The 20,983-nt window shown below is 42.3% G+C and overlaps 1 protein-coding gene across 3 annotated transcripts in view; it reads left to right on the top strand.

Moving 5' to 3' along the window:
- LOC126254123 (cation-independent mannose-6-phosphate receptor) overlaps positions 1-20,983 on the top strand; it is a 633,915-nt gene that overhangs the window by 242,377 nt on the left and 370,555 nt on the right. For all 3 annotated transcript variants that reach the window (XM_049955284.1, XM_049955287.1, XM_049955285.1), the window contains one exon: positions 10,049-10,164. In XM_049955284.1, the coding sequence (XP_049811241.1) occupies positions 10,049-10,164 (116 nt within the window). The remainder of the gene's footprint in view (positions 1-10,048; positions 10,165-20,983) is intronic.

The following is a 20,983-nucleotide window of genomic DNA, read 5'->3' as shown; positions in this document are numbered from 1 at the left end:
ATCATCTGCGTAACGCTTTCGCGATTACTAAATGATCCTGTAATGAAGCGCGCTGCTCTCCGTTGGATCTTCTCTATCTCTTCTATCAACCCTATCTGGTACGGATCCCACACTGCTGAGCAGTATTCAAGCAGTGGGCGAACAAGCGTACTGTAACCTACATCCTTTGTTTTTGGATTGCATTTCCTTAGGATTCTTCCAATAAATCTCAGTCTGGCATCTGCTTTACCGAAGATCAACTTTCTATGATCATTCCATTTTAAATCACTCCTAATGCATACTCCCAGATAATTTATGGAATTAACTGCTTCCAGTTGCTGACCTGCTATTTTGTAGCTAAATGACAAGGGATCTATCTTTCTATGTATTCGCAGCACATTACACTTGTCTACATTGAGATTCAATTGCCATTCCCTGCACCATGCATTAATTCGCTGCAGATCCTCCTGCATTTCAGTACAATTTTCCATTGTTACAACCTCTCGATACACCACAGCATCATCTGCAAAAAGCCTCAGTGAACTTACGATGTCATCCACAAGGTCATTTATGTATATTGTGAATAGCAACGGTCCTATGACACTCCCCTGCGGCACACCTGAAATCACTCTTACTTCGGATGACTTCTCTCCATTGAGAATGACATGCTGCGTTCTGTTATCTAGGAACTCTTCAATCCAATCATACAATTGGTCTGATAGTCCATATGCTCTTACTTTGTTCATTAAACGACTGTGGGGAACTGTATCGAACACCTTGCGGAAGTCAAGAAACATGGCATCTACCTGTGAACCCGTGTCTATGGCCCTCTGAGTCTCGTGGACGAATAGTGCGAGCTGGATTTCACACGACCGTCTTTTTTGAAACCCATGCTGATTCCTACAAAGTAGATTTCTAGTCTCCAGAAAAGTCATTATTCTCAAACATAATACGTGTTGCAAAATTCTACAACTGATAGACATTAGAGATATAGGTCTATAGTTCTGCACATCTGTTTGACGTCCCTTCTTGAAAACGGGGATGACCTGTGCCCTTTTCCAATCCTTTGGAACGCTACGCTCTTCTAGAGACCTACGGTACACCGCTGCAAGAAGGGGGGCAAGTTCCTTCGCGTACTCTGTGTAAAATCGAACTGGTAGCCCATCAGGTCCAGCGGCCCTCCCTCTTTTGAGCGATTTTAATTGTTTCTCTATCTGTCTGTCGTCTATTTCGATATCTACCATTTTGTCATCTGTACGACAATATAGAGAAGGAACTACAGTGCAGTCTTCCTCTGTGAAACAGCTTTGGAAAAAGACATTTAGTATTTCGGCCTTTAGTCTGTCATCCTCTGTTTCAGTACCATTTTGGTCACAGAGTGTCTGGACATTTCATTTTGATCCACCTACCGCTTTGACATAAGACCAAAATTTCTTAGGATTTTCTGCCAAGTCAGTACATAGAACTTTACTTTCGAATTCATTGAACGCCTCTCGCATAGCCCTCCTCACACTACATTTCGCTTCGCGTAAGTTTTGTTTGTCTGCAAGGCTTTGGCTATATTTATGTATGCTGTGAAGTTCCCTTTGCTTCCGCAGCAGTTTTCTAACTCGGTTGTTGTACCATGGTGGCTCTTTTCCATCTCTTACGATCTTGCTTGGCACATAATCATCTAACACATATTGTACGTTGGTTTGAACTTTGTCCACTGATCCTCAACATTATCTGTACTTGAGACAAAACTTTTGTGTTGAGCCGTCAGGTACTCTGAAATCTGCTTTTTGTCGCTTTTGCTAAACAAAATAATCTTCCTACCATTTTTAATATTTCTATTTACGGCTGAAATCATCGATGCTGTAACTGCTTTATGAGCGCTGATTCCCTGTTCTGCGTTAACTGTTTCAAATAGTTTGGGTCTGTTTGTCACCAGAAGGTGTAATATGTTATCGCCACGAGTCGGTTCTCTGTTTAACTGCTCAAGGTAGTTGTTAGATAAGCACTTAAAAAAATTTCACTGGATTCTTTGTCCCTGCCACACGTTATGAACATTTGAGTCTCCCAGTCTATATCCGGCAAATTAAAATCTCCACCCAGAACTATAACATGGTGAGGAAATCTACTCGAAATATTTTCCAAATTATCCTTCAGGTGCTCAGCAACAACAGCTGTTTAGCCAGGGGCCCTATAGAGACATCCAATTACCATGTCTGAGCCTGCTTTAACCGTGACCTTCATCCAAATTATTTCACCTTTAGGATCTCCATCAATTTCCTTCGATACTATTGCACTTCTTATCGCTATAAACACGCCTCCCCCTTCACTGTCCAGCCTGTCTCTGTGGTATACATTCCAATCTGAGTTTAGGATTTCATTACTGTTTACATCTAGTTTCAGCCAACTTTCTGTCCCTAGTGCTATATGGGCGTTGTGACCGCTTATTAATGAGAGCAGTTCTGGAACCTTTCTATAGACGCTCCTGCAGTTTACTATTAGCACATTAATATTGTTATTCCCTGTTACATTTTGCCTACTCCTACCTTGCCGCGTCTCAGGAGGCGTCTTGTCGGGCCGAGGGAGGGAATTCTCTAACCTAAAAAACCCCCATGTGCACTCCACACGTACTCCTCTACCCTTGTAGCCGCTTCCGGCGTGTAGTGCACGCCTGAACTATTCAGGGGGACCCTACATTTCTCCACCCGATAGCGGAGGTCTAGAAATTTGCACCCCAAATCTCCGCAGAATCGTCTGAGCCTATGGCTGCCAGGTGCTGTGATCAGTCGTGGTGATTCATAATCTCACACTTGACCAGCCATGGTGCACATGAACTTGGTCAAAAGGAGCAGAGCATTATTGGTGAAGCTCTATTATCAAAACAACATTAATACTGAAACTGCACTTCGAGAATGTCACTGGCTGAAAGCATTACATAAGGGTCATCTTTCTCCACCTGCTGTGCAGAGCATGATGAAGAAGCTGGGTGTTGCCCCGGGTAGAGGACAACGACCGTTTGCACCACAGGTGGCTGATGAAATCGCTGTTGCTGTGGCAGACCATGCTGCACGCAATTCCAGCTTGTCAGGCAGTGCGCGTATCATGGTCCACTGTATGGAATATGCTTCAAACCATTCTCAAATGGTATCCGTACAGGTCCATATCGTACAGCAGCTTGCACCACAGGACACACAACAATGTGTTTATTTCGTTCTCCACTTTCTTGCAAGGATTGAAGTTGACTAGGGCTGGCCCTGGACCATCCTATGGACAGACGAAGCTCACTTTTCTCTGACGGGTGAGGTGAACACACAGAATTGCAGAGTGTGGGGACCTTCACTTCCACTCACTGTGCAAGAAAGTTCCTGTGTGTGGTGAATGTGTCACAGTATGATGTGGCTTCACAGCTACATTCAGCATTGGCCCATTCCTTTTGCTCAAGGCCCAAAGATGTGCAGTGTGACTGACCAGCGTTACTGCAGTATGCTTCACCAGCATGTCATACCTGCCCTATACGAGAGAGAAGCATTGAACTCAACAGTTTTCATGCAAGATGGGCCCCACCACATGTCGCTCGTGAAGTTCACCTGCTTCTCCGAAATAGCTGATCTCACTTCCTGTGATTTCTGGTTGTGGACAGGATTTCCCAGGGGAACATTCACACACGTGCTGATATGAAGCACAGGTAGCCGACATAACTATGGGTATGCTTCGTTCTGCTGTGCAGAATGCAATCCTGTGCTTTCAGACTCTTCTGGACACTGATGGGCACCATATTGAGTCCCTTTTATAGCAGTAATGATACCAATCTCTAATAAGTAAATGTAAATGCCGTGTGGCTAGGTCCTCCCATTGGGTAGACCATTCACGTGTTGCAAGTCTTTCAAGTTGACGCTACTTCGGCGTCTTGCATGTCGATGAGGATGAACTGATGGTGATAAGTACAACACAACACCCAGTCCCTGAGTGGAGAAAATCTGCGACCCAGCCGAGAATCAAACCCGGGCCATTTGGTATGACATTCCATCGGGCTGACCACTCAGCTACCAGGGGCGGACAGACAATCTGTAATGGTATGATTTTTCGTAACAGCATATTAAAAGTGTTTCAGTTGAATTGATTGTGCATTATTTCTCTTACCCATTGATGCTACCAAGTTTGGTCCTTGTATGGTAATTAGAACAAAAGGTTTTGAACACTATGCTTATTTTTTGATTTAACAAAGGCGTTTGATTGTGTTGATCACAAATTATTGCTCCAGAAGTTGGACCATTATGGAGTACAGGAGTAGGTCACAATCGGTTCACCTCTTACTTTAGCAACAGACACCGAAAGGTTGTGTTGAGAATGGCTGTTATGTGGGGTTTGAGTGGGATACAGTCAAGTTGGGGGTGCCCCAGGGATCAGTGTTGGGGACCACTCCTGCTCCTTATTTATATAAATGATATGTCCTCTAGTATTACGGGTAACTCTAAAATATTTTCTGTTTGCTGATGACACTAGCTTGATAGTAAAGGCTATAGTGCGCAACATTGGCTCCATTTCAAATAGTGCAGTTCATGATCTAAGTTCATGGCTTGTAGAAAATAAAGTAACACTAAATCACAGTAATGCTCAGTTTTTACGGTTTCTAACATGCACTTCAACAAAACCTGACGTTTTAATTTCACAGAGTGGGCATATGATTAGTGAAACTGAACAGTTCAAATATCTACGTGTTCAGATAGGTAGTAAACTGTCATGGAGAGCCCACGTTTAGGATCTTGTTCAAAGACTTAATGCTGCCATTTTTACTATTCAAACGGTATCTGAAGTAAGTGATCGTTCGACACAAAAATTAGTCTACTTTGCTTATTTTCATTCGCTTATGTCAAATGGTATTATACTTTGGGTAACTCTTCCCATTCTGAAAGGATATTTTTGCCTCAGAAATGGATGGTTTGGCAATAAGTGGTGTATCAAACCTGCATTTGGATCGGACTTAGGTTGCAGAAAGGTGTGCGGTATACTGCTGCATCCATTTTCAATAAGCTACCACAAGAATTCAAAAATCTTAGCAGTAATCAATGCACTTTCAAATAGAAGCTGAAGAGTTTCCTCATGGGTCACTCCTTCTGTTCTGTTGAGGAGTTCTTTGGAAAATTATGCTGATTCTTGTTGTATTGTTGATGCGTTTACTTAAACTTACGGCTTGACTTTTTTGGGTTCATAAACATTTTATTTTCATCTGTTCTTATTTTTATGCTGTAATTTCATGTACAGAGACGTTCCATGACCGTGGAGATTTGCTCCTCAATTTGGTCCTACGGAAATTGACGTGTAAATAAAAAATTAAAAAAAGTTAAATAGGGAAAGTTTAATTATAACCACCAAGTGTATAGACAGGTCATGCATCCCATGAATCAAGAATGTCAACGATTTTTGCCTTTATCAACACTGATTGTGGCATGATATACAGATTTTTATAGATTTAACAAAAAAATACATGCTTAATGAAATATTTCCATAAAAACTTTCATTCTGTATTTCACCTTCATAGTGGTTGAATTTCCAGAAACAATGAGAAACAGTTTCTTTTATTTATAGCTGAGAAGCTAAATTCCAATTTTCATAGATTTAGCTTTAAAAATGCTCCCATAGTGCAATAATAAAACATTTCATCCGCTATTCACCCCCTTAGGGGTTGAATTTCCTGATATGTTGAAACATGTATTTCTTTATTTTTTACCAAGAAAATTCATGCCAATTTTCGAAGGTCTAACTTCAAAATATCTTTAGTAGCAACATTTTTGAGAAAACCTATGACTACCTATTACACCCCCTTAGGGGCCTACAGTATAGGGTCAAAACTCCCTGCAAGCTTCAAGTTTCGATCCTTAGTGGTTTGGGCTGTGCAATGGTGAGTTGAGTATTTGAGTGAGTGAGATTCATGTAACTGTACAGCGTGAAAGATTAGATACTTAATAAGCTGCTGTGAATATATGGCTAACAGCCACTACTAATACTCATGCACTAAATTGGTTTTTCACGGAGAAAAGGAACCATTGACCAGTTTCCATAAAAACTTTTGAGTAGGATATTGGAATGTGTGTGTTACTGTTTGGGTTTGTTGGGTCTTTTGAAAGTCCTCAGTCTGACCATGAACTTATTACACCAATGTGACCCAATAACAAGAATACACACAGTAATTGGCATTAATGAATGCCATTGAACAGTGAAGTATAGTATATGAAATATAGCGTGTTGAGTAACCAATGGAAGTTCGTTGTATACACAACCATAAGAACATTCAGATAAAAGTAAATGTATTCAGACATGCAGACATTATGTGACTGGGAGGTAAACAAGTGGGAAGGGTCCATTGTGGCTGGGTGATGCACCAGACAGGGCAGTGGTGTCATCTTTGTGTGCATGGTGCCCTCTGTATGTTGTGCATCATTATAGGTTCAACCAGGCACTCCAAATCAGTTATGTCTGACTGAGATACTGCAGCTGTGCGTATAAAATTATATTATTGTTATTATAATGGTAACACAATAGTTCTGGGCTGACGGAGAAATGAGGAAGCACCAGTTTCACATAATCTAGTCCAGAAATATACAAACTGCAGCAGAATGTTGTGGAAACCAAACTGTTTGTTAATTCGTCTTATATTAAAAATAAAAACACACAAGATTTCTTTTTGAAAGTAATATGAATTATGTGAACACAGTGTATGAGGATTAGGTGTACATGTCTAATGAAAGGTTATTGGTGGAATATAAATACACTCCTGGAAATGGAAAAAAGAACACATTGACACCGGTGTGTCAGACCCACCATACTTGCTCCGGACACTGCGAGAGGGCTGTACAAGCAATGATCACACGCACGGCACAGCGGACACACCAGGAACCGCGGTGTTGGCCGTCGAATGGCGGTAGCTGCGCAGCATTTGTGCACCGCCGCCGTCAGTGTCAGCCAGTTTGCCGTGGCATACGGAGCTCCATCGCAGTCTTTAACACTGGTAGCATGCCGCGACAGCGTGGACGTGAACCGTATGTGCAGTTGACGGACTTTGAGCGAGGGCGTATAGTGGGCATGCGGGAGGCCGGGTGGATGTACCGCCGAATTGCTCAACACGTGGGGCGTGAGGTCTCCACAGTACATCGATGATGTCGCCAGTGGTCGGCGGAAGGTGCACGTGCCTGTCGACCTGGGACCGGACCGCAGCGACGCACGGATGCACGCCAAGACCGTAGGATCCTACGCAGTGCCGTAGGGGACCGCACCGCCACTTCCCAGCAAATTAGGGACACTGTTGCTCCTGGGGTATCGGCGAGGACCATTCGCAACCGTCTCCATGAAGCTGGGCTACGGTCCCGCACACCGTTAGGCCATCTTCCGCTCACGCCCCAACATCGTGCAGCCCGCCTCCAGTGGTGTCGCGACAGGTGTGAATGGAGGGACGAATGGAGACGTGTCGTCTTCAGCGATGAGAGTCGCTTCTGCCTTGGTGCCAATGATGGTCGTATGCGTGTTTGGCGCCATGCAGGTGAGCGCCACAATCAGGACTGCATACGACCGAGGCACACAGGGCCAACACCCGGCATCATGGTGTGGGGAGCGATCTCCTACACTGGCCGTACACCACTGGTGATCGTCGAGGGGACACTGAATAGTGCACGGTACATCCAAACCGTCATCGAACCCATCGTTCTACCATTCCTAGACCGGCAAGGGAACTTGCTGTTCCAACAGGACAATGCACGTCCGCATGTATCCCGTGCCACCCAACGTGCTCTAGAAGGTGTAAGTCAACTACCCTGGCCAGCAAGATCTCCGGATCTGTCCCCCATTGAGCATGTTTGGGACTGGATGAAGCGTCGTCTCACGCGGTCTGCACGTCCAGCACGAACGCTGGTCCAACTGAGGCGCCAGGTGGAAATGGCATGGCAAGCCGTTCCACAGGACTACATCCAGCATCTCTACGATCGTCTCCATGGGAGAATAGCAGCCTGCATTGCTGCGAAAGGTGGATATACACTGTACTAGTGCCGACATTGTGCATGCTCTGTTGCCTGTGTCTATGTGCCTGTGGTTCTGTCAGTGTGATCATGTGATGTATCTGACCCCAGGAATGTGTCAATAAAGGACAATGAATTCACGGTGTTCTTATTTCAATTTCCAGGAGTGTAGTTTGAAGAGGAAAAGTAACATCTTGGTTAGTACTTAAAGTTCTGAGTCATCAACAGGCATTTAGCAGTAAACAAGACCGAGAAAATATTCATCTTTCAAACAAATCTATCTACACAGCTATAAAGTATGCATACACCTGTACAGTTACATTGTCCTGCGTGACTACCTTGCATCGACACTACAGCTTGACTGGACGAACTACAATGCTGCCTGACACAAAATAGTCAGATGAGACAGTGTAACAACATGCACCTCTGTGCGTGTGTGCGACTGCGTGCATATATGTGAAATAGTTTAATGAAAGTTTCAGAATGTTGCCAAGTACTATTTGTTTCTTCCACTCTTGTTTTAATTAAGAGCATCACAACCACCTGCTGGATGAGTCAGAAATTGTTCCTTTTGAGTTTATCTCATTTATCAGCAACTAGGGGAAAATTACACACTTCAAGAAAAATTATAATGCTTTGGAACCTCTAAAGTTTTCCAGAGTGCTAGTTCATATTGTGATAAGCGTAAGATTGTAAATAGATAGTGCTGCAAGATGATGATTTCATTGAGAATGAAGTAAGGAAAAGAAAAAGTTTTAGGCCTGGAGATGAAAACTATTACTGATTTGTAATTGATTTGCTAAGTTGTAAAAAGATAGGTGCCCTAGATAGTTTTCTTATGATACTGGACTGACCACATAAATATTGTACTCTGTAAACGTCCTTTTGACGTAATAGAGAATCATGTTTGGGTATATCCAGAAAAGATTTGGTGTTCACTGCAGACATAAGATGATTGTATTTGATATGTTTTGAGGATTGAGCCTGACTTTGAAGAAATATTTATGGCGTACAGCAGAAATGCGAAAGATTGAAAAATCACTTTCATCCTGGCACTGGTCAGGGGATTTTTCATCCGAAGTTTGGAAAATCTGATGCATGAAATTTACTTTCTGTGTGAAACTGATTTTTTATACCCAAGCTAGAAGGTTTCAGATAAATTATATAATGGTAAGACAGAGATTCAGGAACCAGGTTTTAAATTGTAAGACATTTCCAGGGGCTGATGTGGACTCTGACCACACTCTATTGGTTATGAACTGTAGATTAAAACTGAAACTGCAAAAAGGTGGGAATCTGAGGAGATGGGATCTGGATAAACTGAAAGAACCAGTGGCTGTAGAGAGTTTCAGGAAGAGCATTAGGGAACGATTGACAAGAATGGGGGAAAGAAATACAGTAGAAGAATGAAAGCTTTGAGAGATGAAATACTGAAGGCAGTAGAGGATCACCTAGGTTAAAAGACGAGGGCTAATAGGAATCCTTGGGTAACAGAAGAGATATTGAATTTAATTGATGAAAGGCGAAAATATAAAAATGCAGTAAATGAAACAGGCAAAAAGGAATATGAAACTTTCCAGTGTCCCCAGATCTCTCTTGCACCTTTTTTCAGGATTCTTAAGCCAAGTGCTAGCAATGATTAAATTGTGATCGGTGCAAAATTCCACCTGACGGCTTTCTCTGATTGAAGCAGAGTGCAGAATGATTCTGCTGTCACCGATGCACTTTTTGTATAAGAACCATGAAGGTATGATGAGAAACATTAGAGCTCTTGCAGAGGTTTTAGACAGTTGTTTTTCCCTTGTTCTATTTACGAGTGGAACAGGAGAGGAAATTACTAGAAGTGATACAAGGTACCCACTGCCATGACTTCTGAAGTACAGATGTAAATGTAGGTGTAGATGAAGCCACCCTACTTCGGCAATGTCTGTGGTTCATGGGGCAGCTATGTATGTTATGGGCAATATTTTGTACAACTCATAGAAAATCAGAAATACTTCGACATGCTATACACTTTTTTTAAAAAAATGTTTACTTCATGCATTTGTTTTATATGTATTTCTTGTTTTCAGGTTTGATTTGACATCACTAATGAGCAAAGATTACAATGTTACTTCAGAATCTGGAGATGTATTACAGTTTAGTGTTTGCAGAATCTTAGAAAAATCTCCTTGCGAAAATGGAACAGGTAAATTAAAACTCATGATTTATGTTACACTAATTGCTAAATAACAATGAATGGATATTGCTTAACTTCTATAGTTCCCATTTTAAAAGTTAAATATGCATTACTTTTTATGTAAGCTTAAGACTGATAACAACTGTTCTCAGCATTTAAAATTACAGTACTTAATAATTCTTCAAGACCTTTTTGACATATCATAGCATAACATGAATAGATGAGAATTCTGGCTGTCACTTGCAGTTTATGTCATTATCATTGCCATGTGTGTGTGGTAAATATCTGTCATTAGATACTATTTATGAATTTTTATTCTCTTTTGTATTGAAGTGTCTTTAGTAGGTTTATTAATGTTTACATCTAGGTCTGAGGAAGGTTTATTAATATTTGCAGCTGTAGTTCCAACCTCACAATCACGTTGTGTTTTTTATATCTATACGATTTATCCTGAGATTAATAATTGCCTCTTGCTTTCCATTGCCGAGAGACGCACTTTCAGATACTTGTAACGCAAGTGATGTTTTTATTTCACTTAGATTCAGGGAAAACACTGTGCTGTATCGGTTTCTGAACGCAAAAAAACAGGAGTGAGGTTGACAGATGGGTTTTAGATCAGTTAACTAGCGTTTAACCTGCATTTAGTTTATGTTTCTATCAGTCTTTGTTACTTTGCCCTGTCTCAATGGATGGTAAGTAGACCATACTCTTCTCTTCCAGCATTAATAATTTGTTATGTCTACAAAATTTTCAGTGCTATTATAGAATATGACACAAAAGTGAAAACTACAAAAACTTAAATCTCAGAAATAAAATTTCTTAAAGGATCACAGACAAAATTTCTCGGCATTTTCTGAGCGATAATTGTTTAATGCAAGTGTTTCTGTAAGTGAAATGATTTCCAAACACAGACAAAAGATTGCTCAAATGAAGTAGTTTAGCACCAGAATTGACTTCTTGGCAAAAACAGGGAAAAATATGAGGAGCATTCAATAAATAATGCAACACACTTTTTTTCTCTGCCAGTTTTGGTTGAAAAAATGCAAAATTTGCTGTGAGACATGGTGAAATATTCCCGCTTTGGCCTCTTGAGTTTCATGAAGGTCTGCTGTTAATGGCCCTTTACGTAGCCTTCAAAATGGCATCTGTGAAGGAGGTGCATTCCAAGCAGAGAGCTGTCGTTTAGTTTCATTTGGTGGAAAACCAGAACATTGCAGATATTCATAGGCATTTGCAGAATGTCTACAGAGACATGGTAGTGAACAGAAGCACCGTGAGTCAATGGGTGAAGCTTCTGTCATCCTCACAGTGAGGTCATACAAGCCTGTCCGATTTCCCATGTGCTACCCTCAGGAAATTGTAGAAACAACTTCAGCAAGTTCGGCGCCACAAAAATGCAATTGACCTTCTCCTCTTCCATGACCATGCAAGGTGTCACCACAGGTCTGTGCTCCTAACAGCAGCTCACAGAACGTAATGGGATAGTTCTTCCTCATCCACCCTACAGCTCAGATCTGCAACCTTCCGACTTCCATCCGTTTGGCCCAATGAAGGCATGCAGTCTGCGGGAAGCAGTATGTGGATGATGGGGAGGTTACTGATGTAGCAGGACGTTGGCTCTCGAGTCGACCATTAGAGTGATAGCATGCTGGCGTGCAGGTCCTTTGAGTGAGATGGCGTAAGGCCGTTGCTTTGAATGGAGATCATGTTGAGAAATAAGGTTTTGCACCAAAAGAGTGGGGAATAATATTAGAATCCTGAATAAATCCAAGTTGTTGTTGAGGAAAAAAAAGAAAAAAAAATATTGCCCTTCATATTTAATCAAAGGTGTTTTCAAGGGTGAAATATTTGTAGACTCTGCATCAGGAGCCTAAAACAGGTTAAGGTGAGGCAGAGATAATGAGAAGCTAACAACTTGAAAGCTATAAAGATCTAATTCAGAATTTATGGAGCAACTAGTAAATAAGCATAGCAAAATTATCAGCTTTTCATTTAAAGAAAGGCACATGCTACATCCTGAAATGACAATACTTAATTAAATGTTATTTCACTACAGACTTGCAATGTTTTGTGTGGATTCTCCAGTAGTGAAACAGACAGGTACTGGTGGATAGTGGTCAGGTGTGACTCGTGGTTACCATACTAAGGAATGTTGCCACAATTATCAATCAGAACTACCAGGGCTCTTTTTTTTTTTTTTTTTTTTTTTTTTTAAGTTTAGAGTGTGTGTCTACTGTGCTTCTCGTAATCAACTACTAAATAACACCAAAAGCTAACTCCAGTACAAGATCGATAGGTAGCATGTTTAAATGTCAGTGACACATTTCCCAGCTCTTCATCACAACAAAAGGATTCGTTTTGCTGAGATCTTTAGTGCACCGTGTAATCTTTGCTGCATGATTTATGTCCCCCCCCCCCCCCCCCTCCTCCCAAACATGAGACAGTTAACACTTTCTATGTGTTCAGTTCGCAGTATTGAGACTGGTGACGAGACAGTGATGTTACGTGATGTCATAGGTCCTGTGCTATGGTTGACTGATAGAAGCAAACCAAGCAGCCCCTACGCTGATTTAAGTGTCTTTGAAGCTAACATGCCATATTTGCTGATTTTTATATTTTTGCTTGTTTATTATGAAAATATGCACCTTAAGTGATTCACTGCCTTAAAGATCTCTCCAAAATGTGTTGTTTTTAGTGTGATTTGTTGTGGTAAAGTGTTGGGAAACGTGACATGGGTGGCTAAAAGTGCTACCGTACATTGCTCCATTGAAATTACAAATATATCTTTGCCTGGATTTGCACTTGTGTTTAAATCTGAAATGGGCACACCAAATTCCACCACTTTCACCTTAAGCTCATATTCCAAATGTTTGCCTAATAAATTGGACTGTGAATTCATATTGTGCTGTTTTCTGACTCATTGCATATTACGTGTACTTGTAAGACAATAAGATGTGCAAGAACTCAGCCAAAATATATTCACAGGTAGAAAATTGCTAAATATAAACTTTATGCAGAGCAAACAGTGTCAGCAAGCAAGAAGATTGTTAAGAACTGAAGGTATCAGAATACATTTCCCACACTTATTTCCTTTAATCATTCGTGAAACTCTCACTAGGTGGTACCACTTAAGTGCACTCTAGTGAGGCATTTACAAACTTAGCATACCCTTTTTACCATGGATAGGACTGCCAAAGCTAGAAACAATTCAGTAATATCAAAACATTAATATTAAACATCAGTTAATGAATAACAAGGCATGATAAAGATATACAGAGACAGGGATTCCATAACATAGGTTCATCCACTCTCGTGATTACATGTCATTGTAAGCAGTGGAACATGGAAAACCATGTGGAGATTGGTAAGACAACCACAGTCTGAATGGACAGAGCCTTTGGGAGGCCTACAAGAACTATACTCTCGAGAAGTCGTTCCCCCAAACAACTGTTACATGGATTAACTGATTTTTCAAGGTGCAGCCTTAAGACTAGTTACTACCTGTTAGAAAAACATTACTCAATATTGCCACAAGCTCTGGTGCGTATAGTGTGATGTAGCGGTTGGCCATGGTGACTGGCGTGCTGTGAATCAGTGATTCAAACCTGACACTCTGCAATTATTTGTTATTTAGTGTCTATCATTTTTGGAAGATTCTTGAAATATCTTATGTCTGTAACATTTGTGTATTCTGGTATATTCTATGTTTGTATGAATACTAGCATTCTGGAACATTCTGTGTTTTTATAAACAGCTGCACACACTTTGCAGTAGTTCAGTTCTAGTTTGGTTGTAGATTGGTATCGGTAATTAATGTATCTTCAGTTCTAAGTGTTGGGCGTCATTGATGACCCTGCATTCGGATTTAAAATCAATTGTGGTTTTGATGTGACATTGTTTGGTGTAGATATTGGTACTTCAAAATGTCTATACCACTGTGGCTCCAATCAGACAACATAAAAGCTGTTGCCAACACAGACAGGAACTAGAACTCAAGCAGTAAGATTTTCCCGAGGTCCTTATATTCAGGAGAACAGTGAATTCCAAAATGGTCCTTATATTCAGGAGAACAGCGAATTCCAAATCAGCAGTAAATCAGCTGCACACGAGGCATCCATCAGTGTTTTCCAGAGACCCTTGTCAGGACCTGACAAAATGGGTGAAAGGATTCGACCAAGTCAGCAAATACAGCGGATGGTATGACATGATGTGTTTGGCAGGTGTATACTGCAACTTGAATGGCAAAACCCAACAGTGGTTAAAGAATAATGAAGAGAAGAGAAAATCAATAGCTGGAACAAATTCCAGGCCAAACTGAAGAAAATGTTTGGTGACAATCAGCAGCTAGTCCGTTTAGCTTGAAAACAGGATCCAGTGTCATTGGAAAATGAGACAGTTGTACATACAGAATGTTTTGGCCCCACGCGACATGATGAACGCAAATATGACAGATACTGACAAAATTTCAGACTTGATGAAGAGAGTCACAGAAAATGTTACCAAATATAATGTGCTCCCACTATTATTTACTGATCTTTTTACAAGATGGTGATTTTACATCTGGCTTTTTGTGGGGAGTCAATATTTTTCTTAATTTATGGCCAGTTTTGAACTTGATATCCTGCAGAATATGCTAATGACAAACTCAGTCACTTGAAAATGGCATAAAAGATCAAAACCTGGGTCGTAATTAAATAAACAACAGTACAGTCAAATTGCGCTGTGTTCATTTAAAAGTTATTGTATGGCTGTTGCTCAGCAACATCAGAACTGTTACCACTGAGGAGAGTGGTGGCCATTCTGCATCAATTTTCCAAACCTTTCACATCTGAAGTGGGGGTAAAGACAGACAATGTGGCCCATAGTAAGACATCATATCAACACTGGGGATCATTCACCAACTAGCCAGTGCTAATATAGTTTCATCAGTGGAGTGACAGGTAATTGAGGAAGAAGTGGAGAAGATGCTGCAATATGTCATCATTGAACCTTCAGAGTTCTTGGTTTTATCCAGTGGAAGGAGGAGGATGACACATGGGGTTACTGCATTGACTACTGATGACTGAACAAAATCAAAATCATGAAGAATTAAGTCTATCCATTGTTGTAGAAATACAGTCAGGCAACTTGCAAATTGAGGTTGACAAGGCTGACCAGGAAAAGACGGAAAAGACTGGGTTCATAACTTCTGATGGCCTCTATGAGTTCAAAGTTACATCATTTGAACTTTATAATGCTCCAGCCAGCTTTGAACGTATGATGGACAACATGCTTCAATACTTTAAATGGATGATGTGTTCAGATTGCAGGTCTCTGCCTGAATTAAAATAGGAAAAAAACTTTTCACTGCCCAAGAAATAGTAATCGTGGGGCAACATGAATGGTGATGGAATCCATGCCAATCCAGAGAAGATAAGAGCAGTCCAGATTTTCTGACTCCTCGACATATTTTTTATGTGAGGAGGAATGTGTTCGTAATACTGGTGATTCATAAAGGATTTAGGCACCAAGGCATGTCCCATCCAAGAACTACAGCAGGAGAGATGCCAAATTGTGCTGGAATGAGGGGCAAGAAAGATTTTTCCTTCTCTTTAAGGAGGTGTTAATATAATTTCCACCGAGCGAGGTCGCGCAGTTGTTAGACACTGGACTCGCATTCGGGAGGACGACAGTTCAAACCCGCGTCCGGCCATCCTGATTAAGGTTTTCCGTGATTTCCCTAAATCGCTCCAGGCAAATGCCGGGATGGTTCCTTTCAGAGGGCACGGCCGACTTCCTTCCCCGTCCATTCCTAATCCGATGAGACTGATGACCTCGCAGTCTGGTCTCCTTCCCCAAAAACAACAACAACAACATATAATCTCCAGTTCTAGAATTCCATGTTGAGACTGCCATGACAGAACTTCACACTTACGTTTTAGGTAGGAACAGTTTTAATACAAATTTAGGAACTTGCCAAGGAGGTGATAGCATGTGCTTCCAGAGTGCTCTTCAGGTCTAAGGTGAACTACTCTACAACTGAGAAAGAGTGCCTTGCAGTTGTTTGGGCCATCAACAAGTACTGGCCATATTTACTTGGTGAACCATTTGCTGTTGTGATGGACAACCATTCTCTACATTGGCTGACTAGCCTGAAGGATATGTTGGGCCATCTGGTCAAAATGGATCCTGAGGCTTCAGGAGTACAGCATTACAGTGGTTTACGAATGTGAATAGAAACTCAAGGATGCCGACTGCCATTCAGTGAAACCTTTGGCTGAACACAGTAGTACAGCATGGATGAAATCTGACATCGCTGCCTTAAATGACATAGCTGCTGAGCAGAGGGAAGATCTGCTGAAAACTGTAGAAGTCTTGAAGGAAGAGAGGCTGATCAAACAAGATTTCAAATTGATAAACAGTGCATTTTATAAAACGAACTACAATCCAATGGGGTAGAAGTGGTAGCTCATCATCTCAGCTCATCTATGGCCAGCTATCCTGACATATTTCTGAGACTTTACAACCTGTGGTCACCTGGGATTCGTGAAGAGTGTAGGCATAATCAGACGCAAGTATCAGTGACTAGGTCCTATCAATCAGTTACGTAGTCATGAATGCCAACTACTGAAGCATATGCCACTGTTGTCTCTGCGACATCTGGTACCAATCCCACCTGTAGCAGTGCCATTCCACTCAGTTGGAATCAATCTCTTGAGGAAGTTCACGAAGTCAGTCAATGGGAATTGATGGGTAATAGCCTGCACTGACTACCTCACCCACTGTATGGTCATCAAAGCTGTGCCAACTGCTAAAGCTCCAGAAATTGCGAAGTTCCTTATAGAAGACATTGTCTTGAAGTACGTTTATTGACCTCTGACCATGGAAATGTTTTCCAGTTGAGACTAGTGTCAGGAGTGATTTCATATTGTGGCATCACCCTCAGAAAGACAACTGATTACCATCCACAGTTGAATGACATCACAGAACACTTTAATAAGGTGTTGGCGTATAGTCTTGAGGTATTTTGATGTCAAACAGAGAGGTTGCAGTACGATACTACCAGTCATGACATTTACATATAACAGAGTGAAGCAAGACACTACAGGCTTCATAGTATTGTTTGTGCCCCGTATTGGTAGGCCAAAACGATATTGGATTCACTGCTCCTGTTTCAACTGGATGATACTCAGGATGACTACATGGAACATGTCAGCACTAGGAACGAAGAAACAAGGCAGCTGTCTCGAATATGGACTCTGGGTGCCCCAGAGGAAGACCAAGAGTGCTATAAAGTCAAGCACTCGCCAGTGGGATACTCAGGAAACTTGGTGTTGTTTTTTAGGATAATCTGAAAGTCACTGAAGCATTACTTTGGCCAAAATCAGATCCTTCGTTGCTTGTTGGACGTCACATATGAAGTTGAGGATTATGACCATTCATCAAGAAGACCAAAGCACAGACACATCATACATATCCTCCATATGAAACCCTTCTACAGTCTACAGGTGCAGCTAGACAATGGATGATTCAAGGAAACTGAAGACCCACTTCACAACTGTGAAGCTTTGATGTGAGTGAAGCTTATCATAGTGAAGCGGATGTAACAATATGACCAAAACACGAGGATCTATCATCACAGCATACAAAGGACCTTTGACAAGATCTAAATTCAGAGTGCTGCAGTTAGCTCCAATGAGAACATCTGAAACATGTGTAACACAATTAGAGAAGGAAAGTTGCTACTCACCATGCCGCAGAGATACTGAGTCACAATAGGCACAACAAAAAGATTCACACAATTATAGCTTTTGGCCATTAAGGGCTTTGTCAGTAATAGACACACAAACACATACGTTCACTCACGCAAACGCAACTTGCACGCGCGACTGCAGTCTTGGATAACTGAAACCACACTGCGAGCAGCAGCACCAGTGCGTGATGGGAGTGGCAACTGGGTGGAGGTAAGGAGGAGGCTGTGGCGGGGGGGGGGGGGGGATAATATGGTGGGGATGGTGGACAGTGAAGTGCTGCAGTTTAGACGGGGGGGGGGGGGGGGAAAGTATCGGAAAGGAGAGAAATAAAAAGAAATTGAAAGAATGGGTGTGGCAGTGAAATGACGGCTGTATAGTGCTGGAATGGGAACAGGGAGGGGGCTAGATGGGTGAGGACAGTGACTAGCGAAGATTGAGACCAGGAGTGTTACGGGAACATAGTATGTATTGCAGGGAAAGTTCCCACCTGCTCAATTCAGAAAAGCTGGTGTTGGTGGCGTTGTGCATGTTGCTCAAGTTCCTGCAGGGCAAGAGTTTCAATGTATGTTACAGGTTCCAGGAATTTGGGATTACGTGGCAGGAGAATTTTGTGGATGGAGAGAAGGTACTGCAAGGAGGATTGGGCATGGTTGATATGATTTTGCAGGACTGTTGGTAAGGGCTAAGGATTGACAGAATCTGAACAGGTGGAGGTCATTGTGGAAGGAGGGGTGGCAACCAGAGATGGGTAATTTGATGGTAAGGCCATTAGAGGGGATTTCATGAGCCAAGCAACAATGCAGGAACAGTATGTGGGACTGGGATCTGGCAGGGATAAGGAAACTTTTCTGTATTGACACAGATGGAAGGAGCAAGGATCCATGGTGGTGCAAAAATGCGAAAAATAATGTAAAAAAGAAGAATTATGCCCGAAAAATTATGCAAAAATACGCATTGAAACTCTTGCCGTGCAGGAACTTGAACAACATGCACAATGCCACCTCAAAAAGCTCTCCATCGTGCTCACTTCCTATTCCTGCACCAGAGTGTCACTGTCCACCACCTCTACAAGAACCTCCAAACCTCTCCCACATCCCCTCATAGCTGACAAACCCTGTCTCGCAGACCTACTACACTTACCCCACCCTCCAAAACTCCCTTCTACCACCGCACAGAATCCAGAACCTAATCAGACCCGCAGCACAGTCATGAACCTTTCCTCCAGAAGCCTTAGTCCCACAGAAATATCAGTCCTTTCCAAAGGCCTCACCTTTTGCCCCACTCCCAAATTCAGTCATGCAGGACTTGTTAAAGACCTTCTCTCCTTGTCCTGGTCCCTACAATGGAAACACTTTTTCACCACCAACTCGACCAGCCTGACTCAACCAAAGACCATTATTGAACCTTGCTTAACTCAGTTCACTCCTCTATCTAACCGTGATCCACCCCCACTGTTAACTTTCCAGAGTTTCTTAAACTCGAACCTTGCCTCACCATCATTCCCAAAATCCCTCAACATGCAAACTAACCTTACATCCACAGAAAGAACTGCAGTCCACCATCTAAAAACTGATCCCGACCTCATAATCCTACCTGCAGACAAAGGCTCCACCACTGTTGTTTTGAACCGCAAGGATTACCTGGCGGAAGGATTCCATCAGCTGTCAGATACTTCCACCTACACACCTTGCCACAGTGACCCCATTCCAGTAATCCAGCATGATCTCCAGTCAATACTCAAATCCTTAGGCCCATCCCAGAACCTCTCCCCAGAGTCCATCTGTCTACTTAACCCCTACCACTCCTCATACCCCCATCTTCTACATGCTTTCTTAAGTCCATAAACCCAACCACCCAGGATGATCTATTGTCACCGGTTACTGTGCCACAACTGAGAGAATCTCTACTCTTGTAGACCATCACCTTCAACCTATTGCCCAGAAACTATCCTCCTACATAAAAGATACCAACCATTTCCTCCACCAACTCTCCTCAGTTCCTGTCCCTTTACCACATGGTGCCCTGCTTGTTAATGCCACCTGTCTGTACACTAACATTCCTAATGCCCATGGCCTTACTGTTATTGAACACTACCTTTCCAGACGCCCTTTGGATTCCAAACCAACAATCTCCTTCCTAGTCGCAATGACCAACTATATCCACCCACAATTACTTCTCCTTTGAAGGCATTACCTAGAAACAAATCTGGGTTACAGCTATGGGCACCCGCATGGCACCATCCTATGCCAACCTATTCATGGGCCATCTAGAGGAATCCTTCCTAAAAACCCAGAATCCTAAACCCCTCACCTGGTTGAGATTCATTGACGATATCTTTGCTATCTGGGTTGAAGGTGAGGACACCGTATCCACATTCCTCCAGAACCTCAACAACTTCTCCCCCATTTGCTTCACCTGGTCCTACCCAACCCAACAAGCCACCTTCCTAGGTGTTGACCTCAATCTCAGAGATGGCTACATCAGTACCTCCATCCATATCAAACCTACTAACCACCAGCAATACCTCCACTTCGACAGCTGCCACCCATTCCATACCAAGAAGTCCCTTCTGTACAGCCTAGCCATCCGTGGTCATCGTATCAGCAGTGACGAGCAGTCCCTCTCAAAATATACCGAAGGTCTCACTGAAGCCTTCACTGACCTTAATTATCCTCCCAACCTTGTACAAAAACAAATCTCCCATGCCTTATCTTTCCAATCTCCCACCACCTCCGAAAGTCCCACAGTTCGGCCACAGAGGAGCGTTCCTCTCGTAACTCAGTACCATCTGGGACTGGAGAAACTGAATTACATTCTCCACCAGGGTTTCGATTACCCTGAAATGAGAAATATCCTGCTCACTATCCTTCCCACCTATCCTACAGTGGTATTCCACCGTCCACCAAACATTCACAATATACTCGTCCTTCCTTACTCAATCCCTGCTCCCAATCCCGTACCTCATGGCTCATACTCCTGTAATAGACCTAGATGCAAGACCTGTCCCATACATCCTCCTACCACCACCTACTCCAGTCCGGTCATTAACATCACCTATCCCATCAAAGGCAGGGCTACCTGTGATATTAGTCATG

Source organism: Schistocerca nitens, chromosome 1, assembly GCF_023898315.1.
Source record: "Schistocerca nitens isolate TAMUIC-IGC-003100 chromosome 1, iqSchNite1.1, whole genome shotgun sequence".
Lineage (NCBI taxonomy): Eukaryota > Metazoa > Arthropoda > Insecta > Orthoptera > Acrididae > Schistocerca > Schistocerca nitens.
Note: the sequence above shows the minus strand (reverse complement) of the source record. Positions and strands in the feature narration are given on the sequence as shown.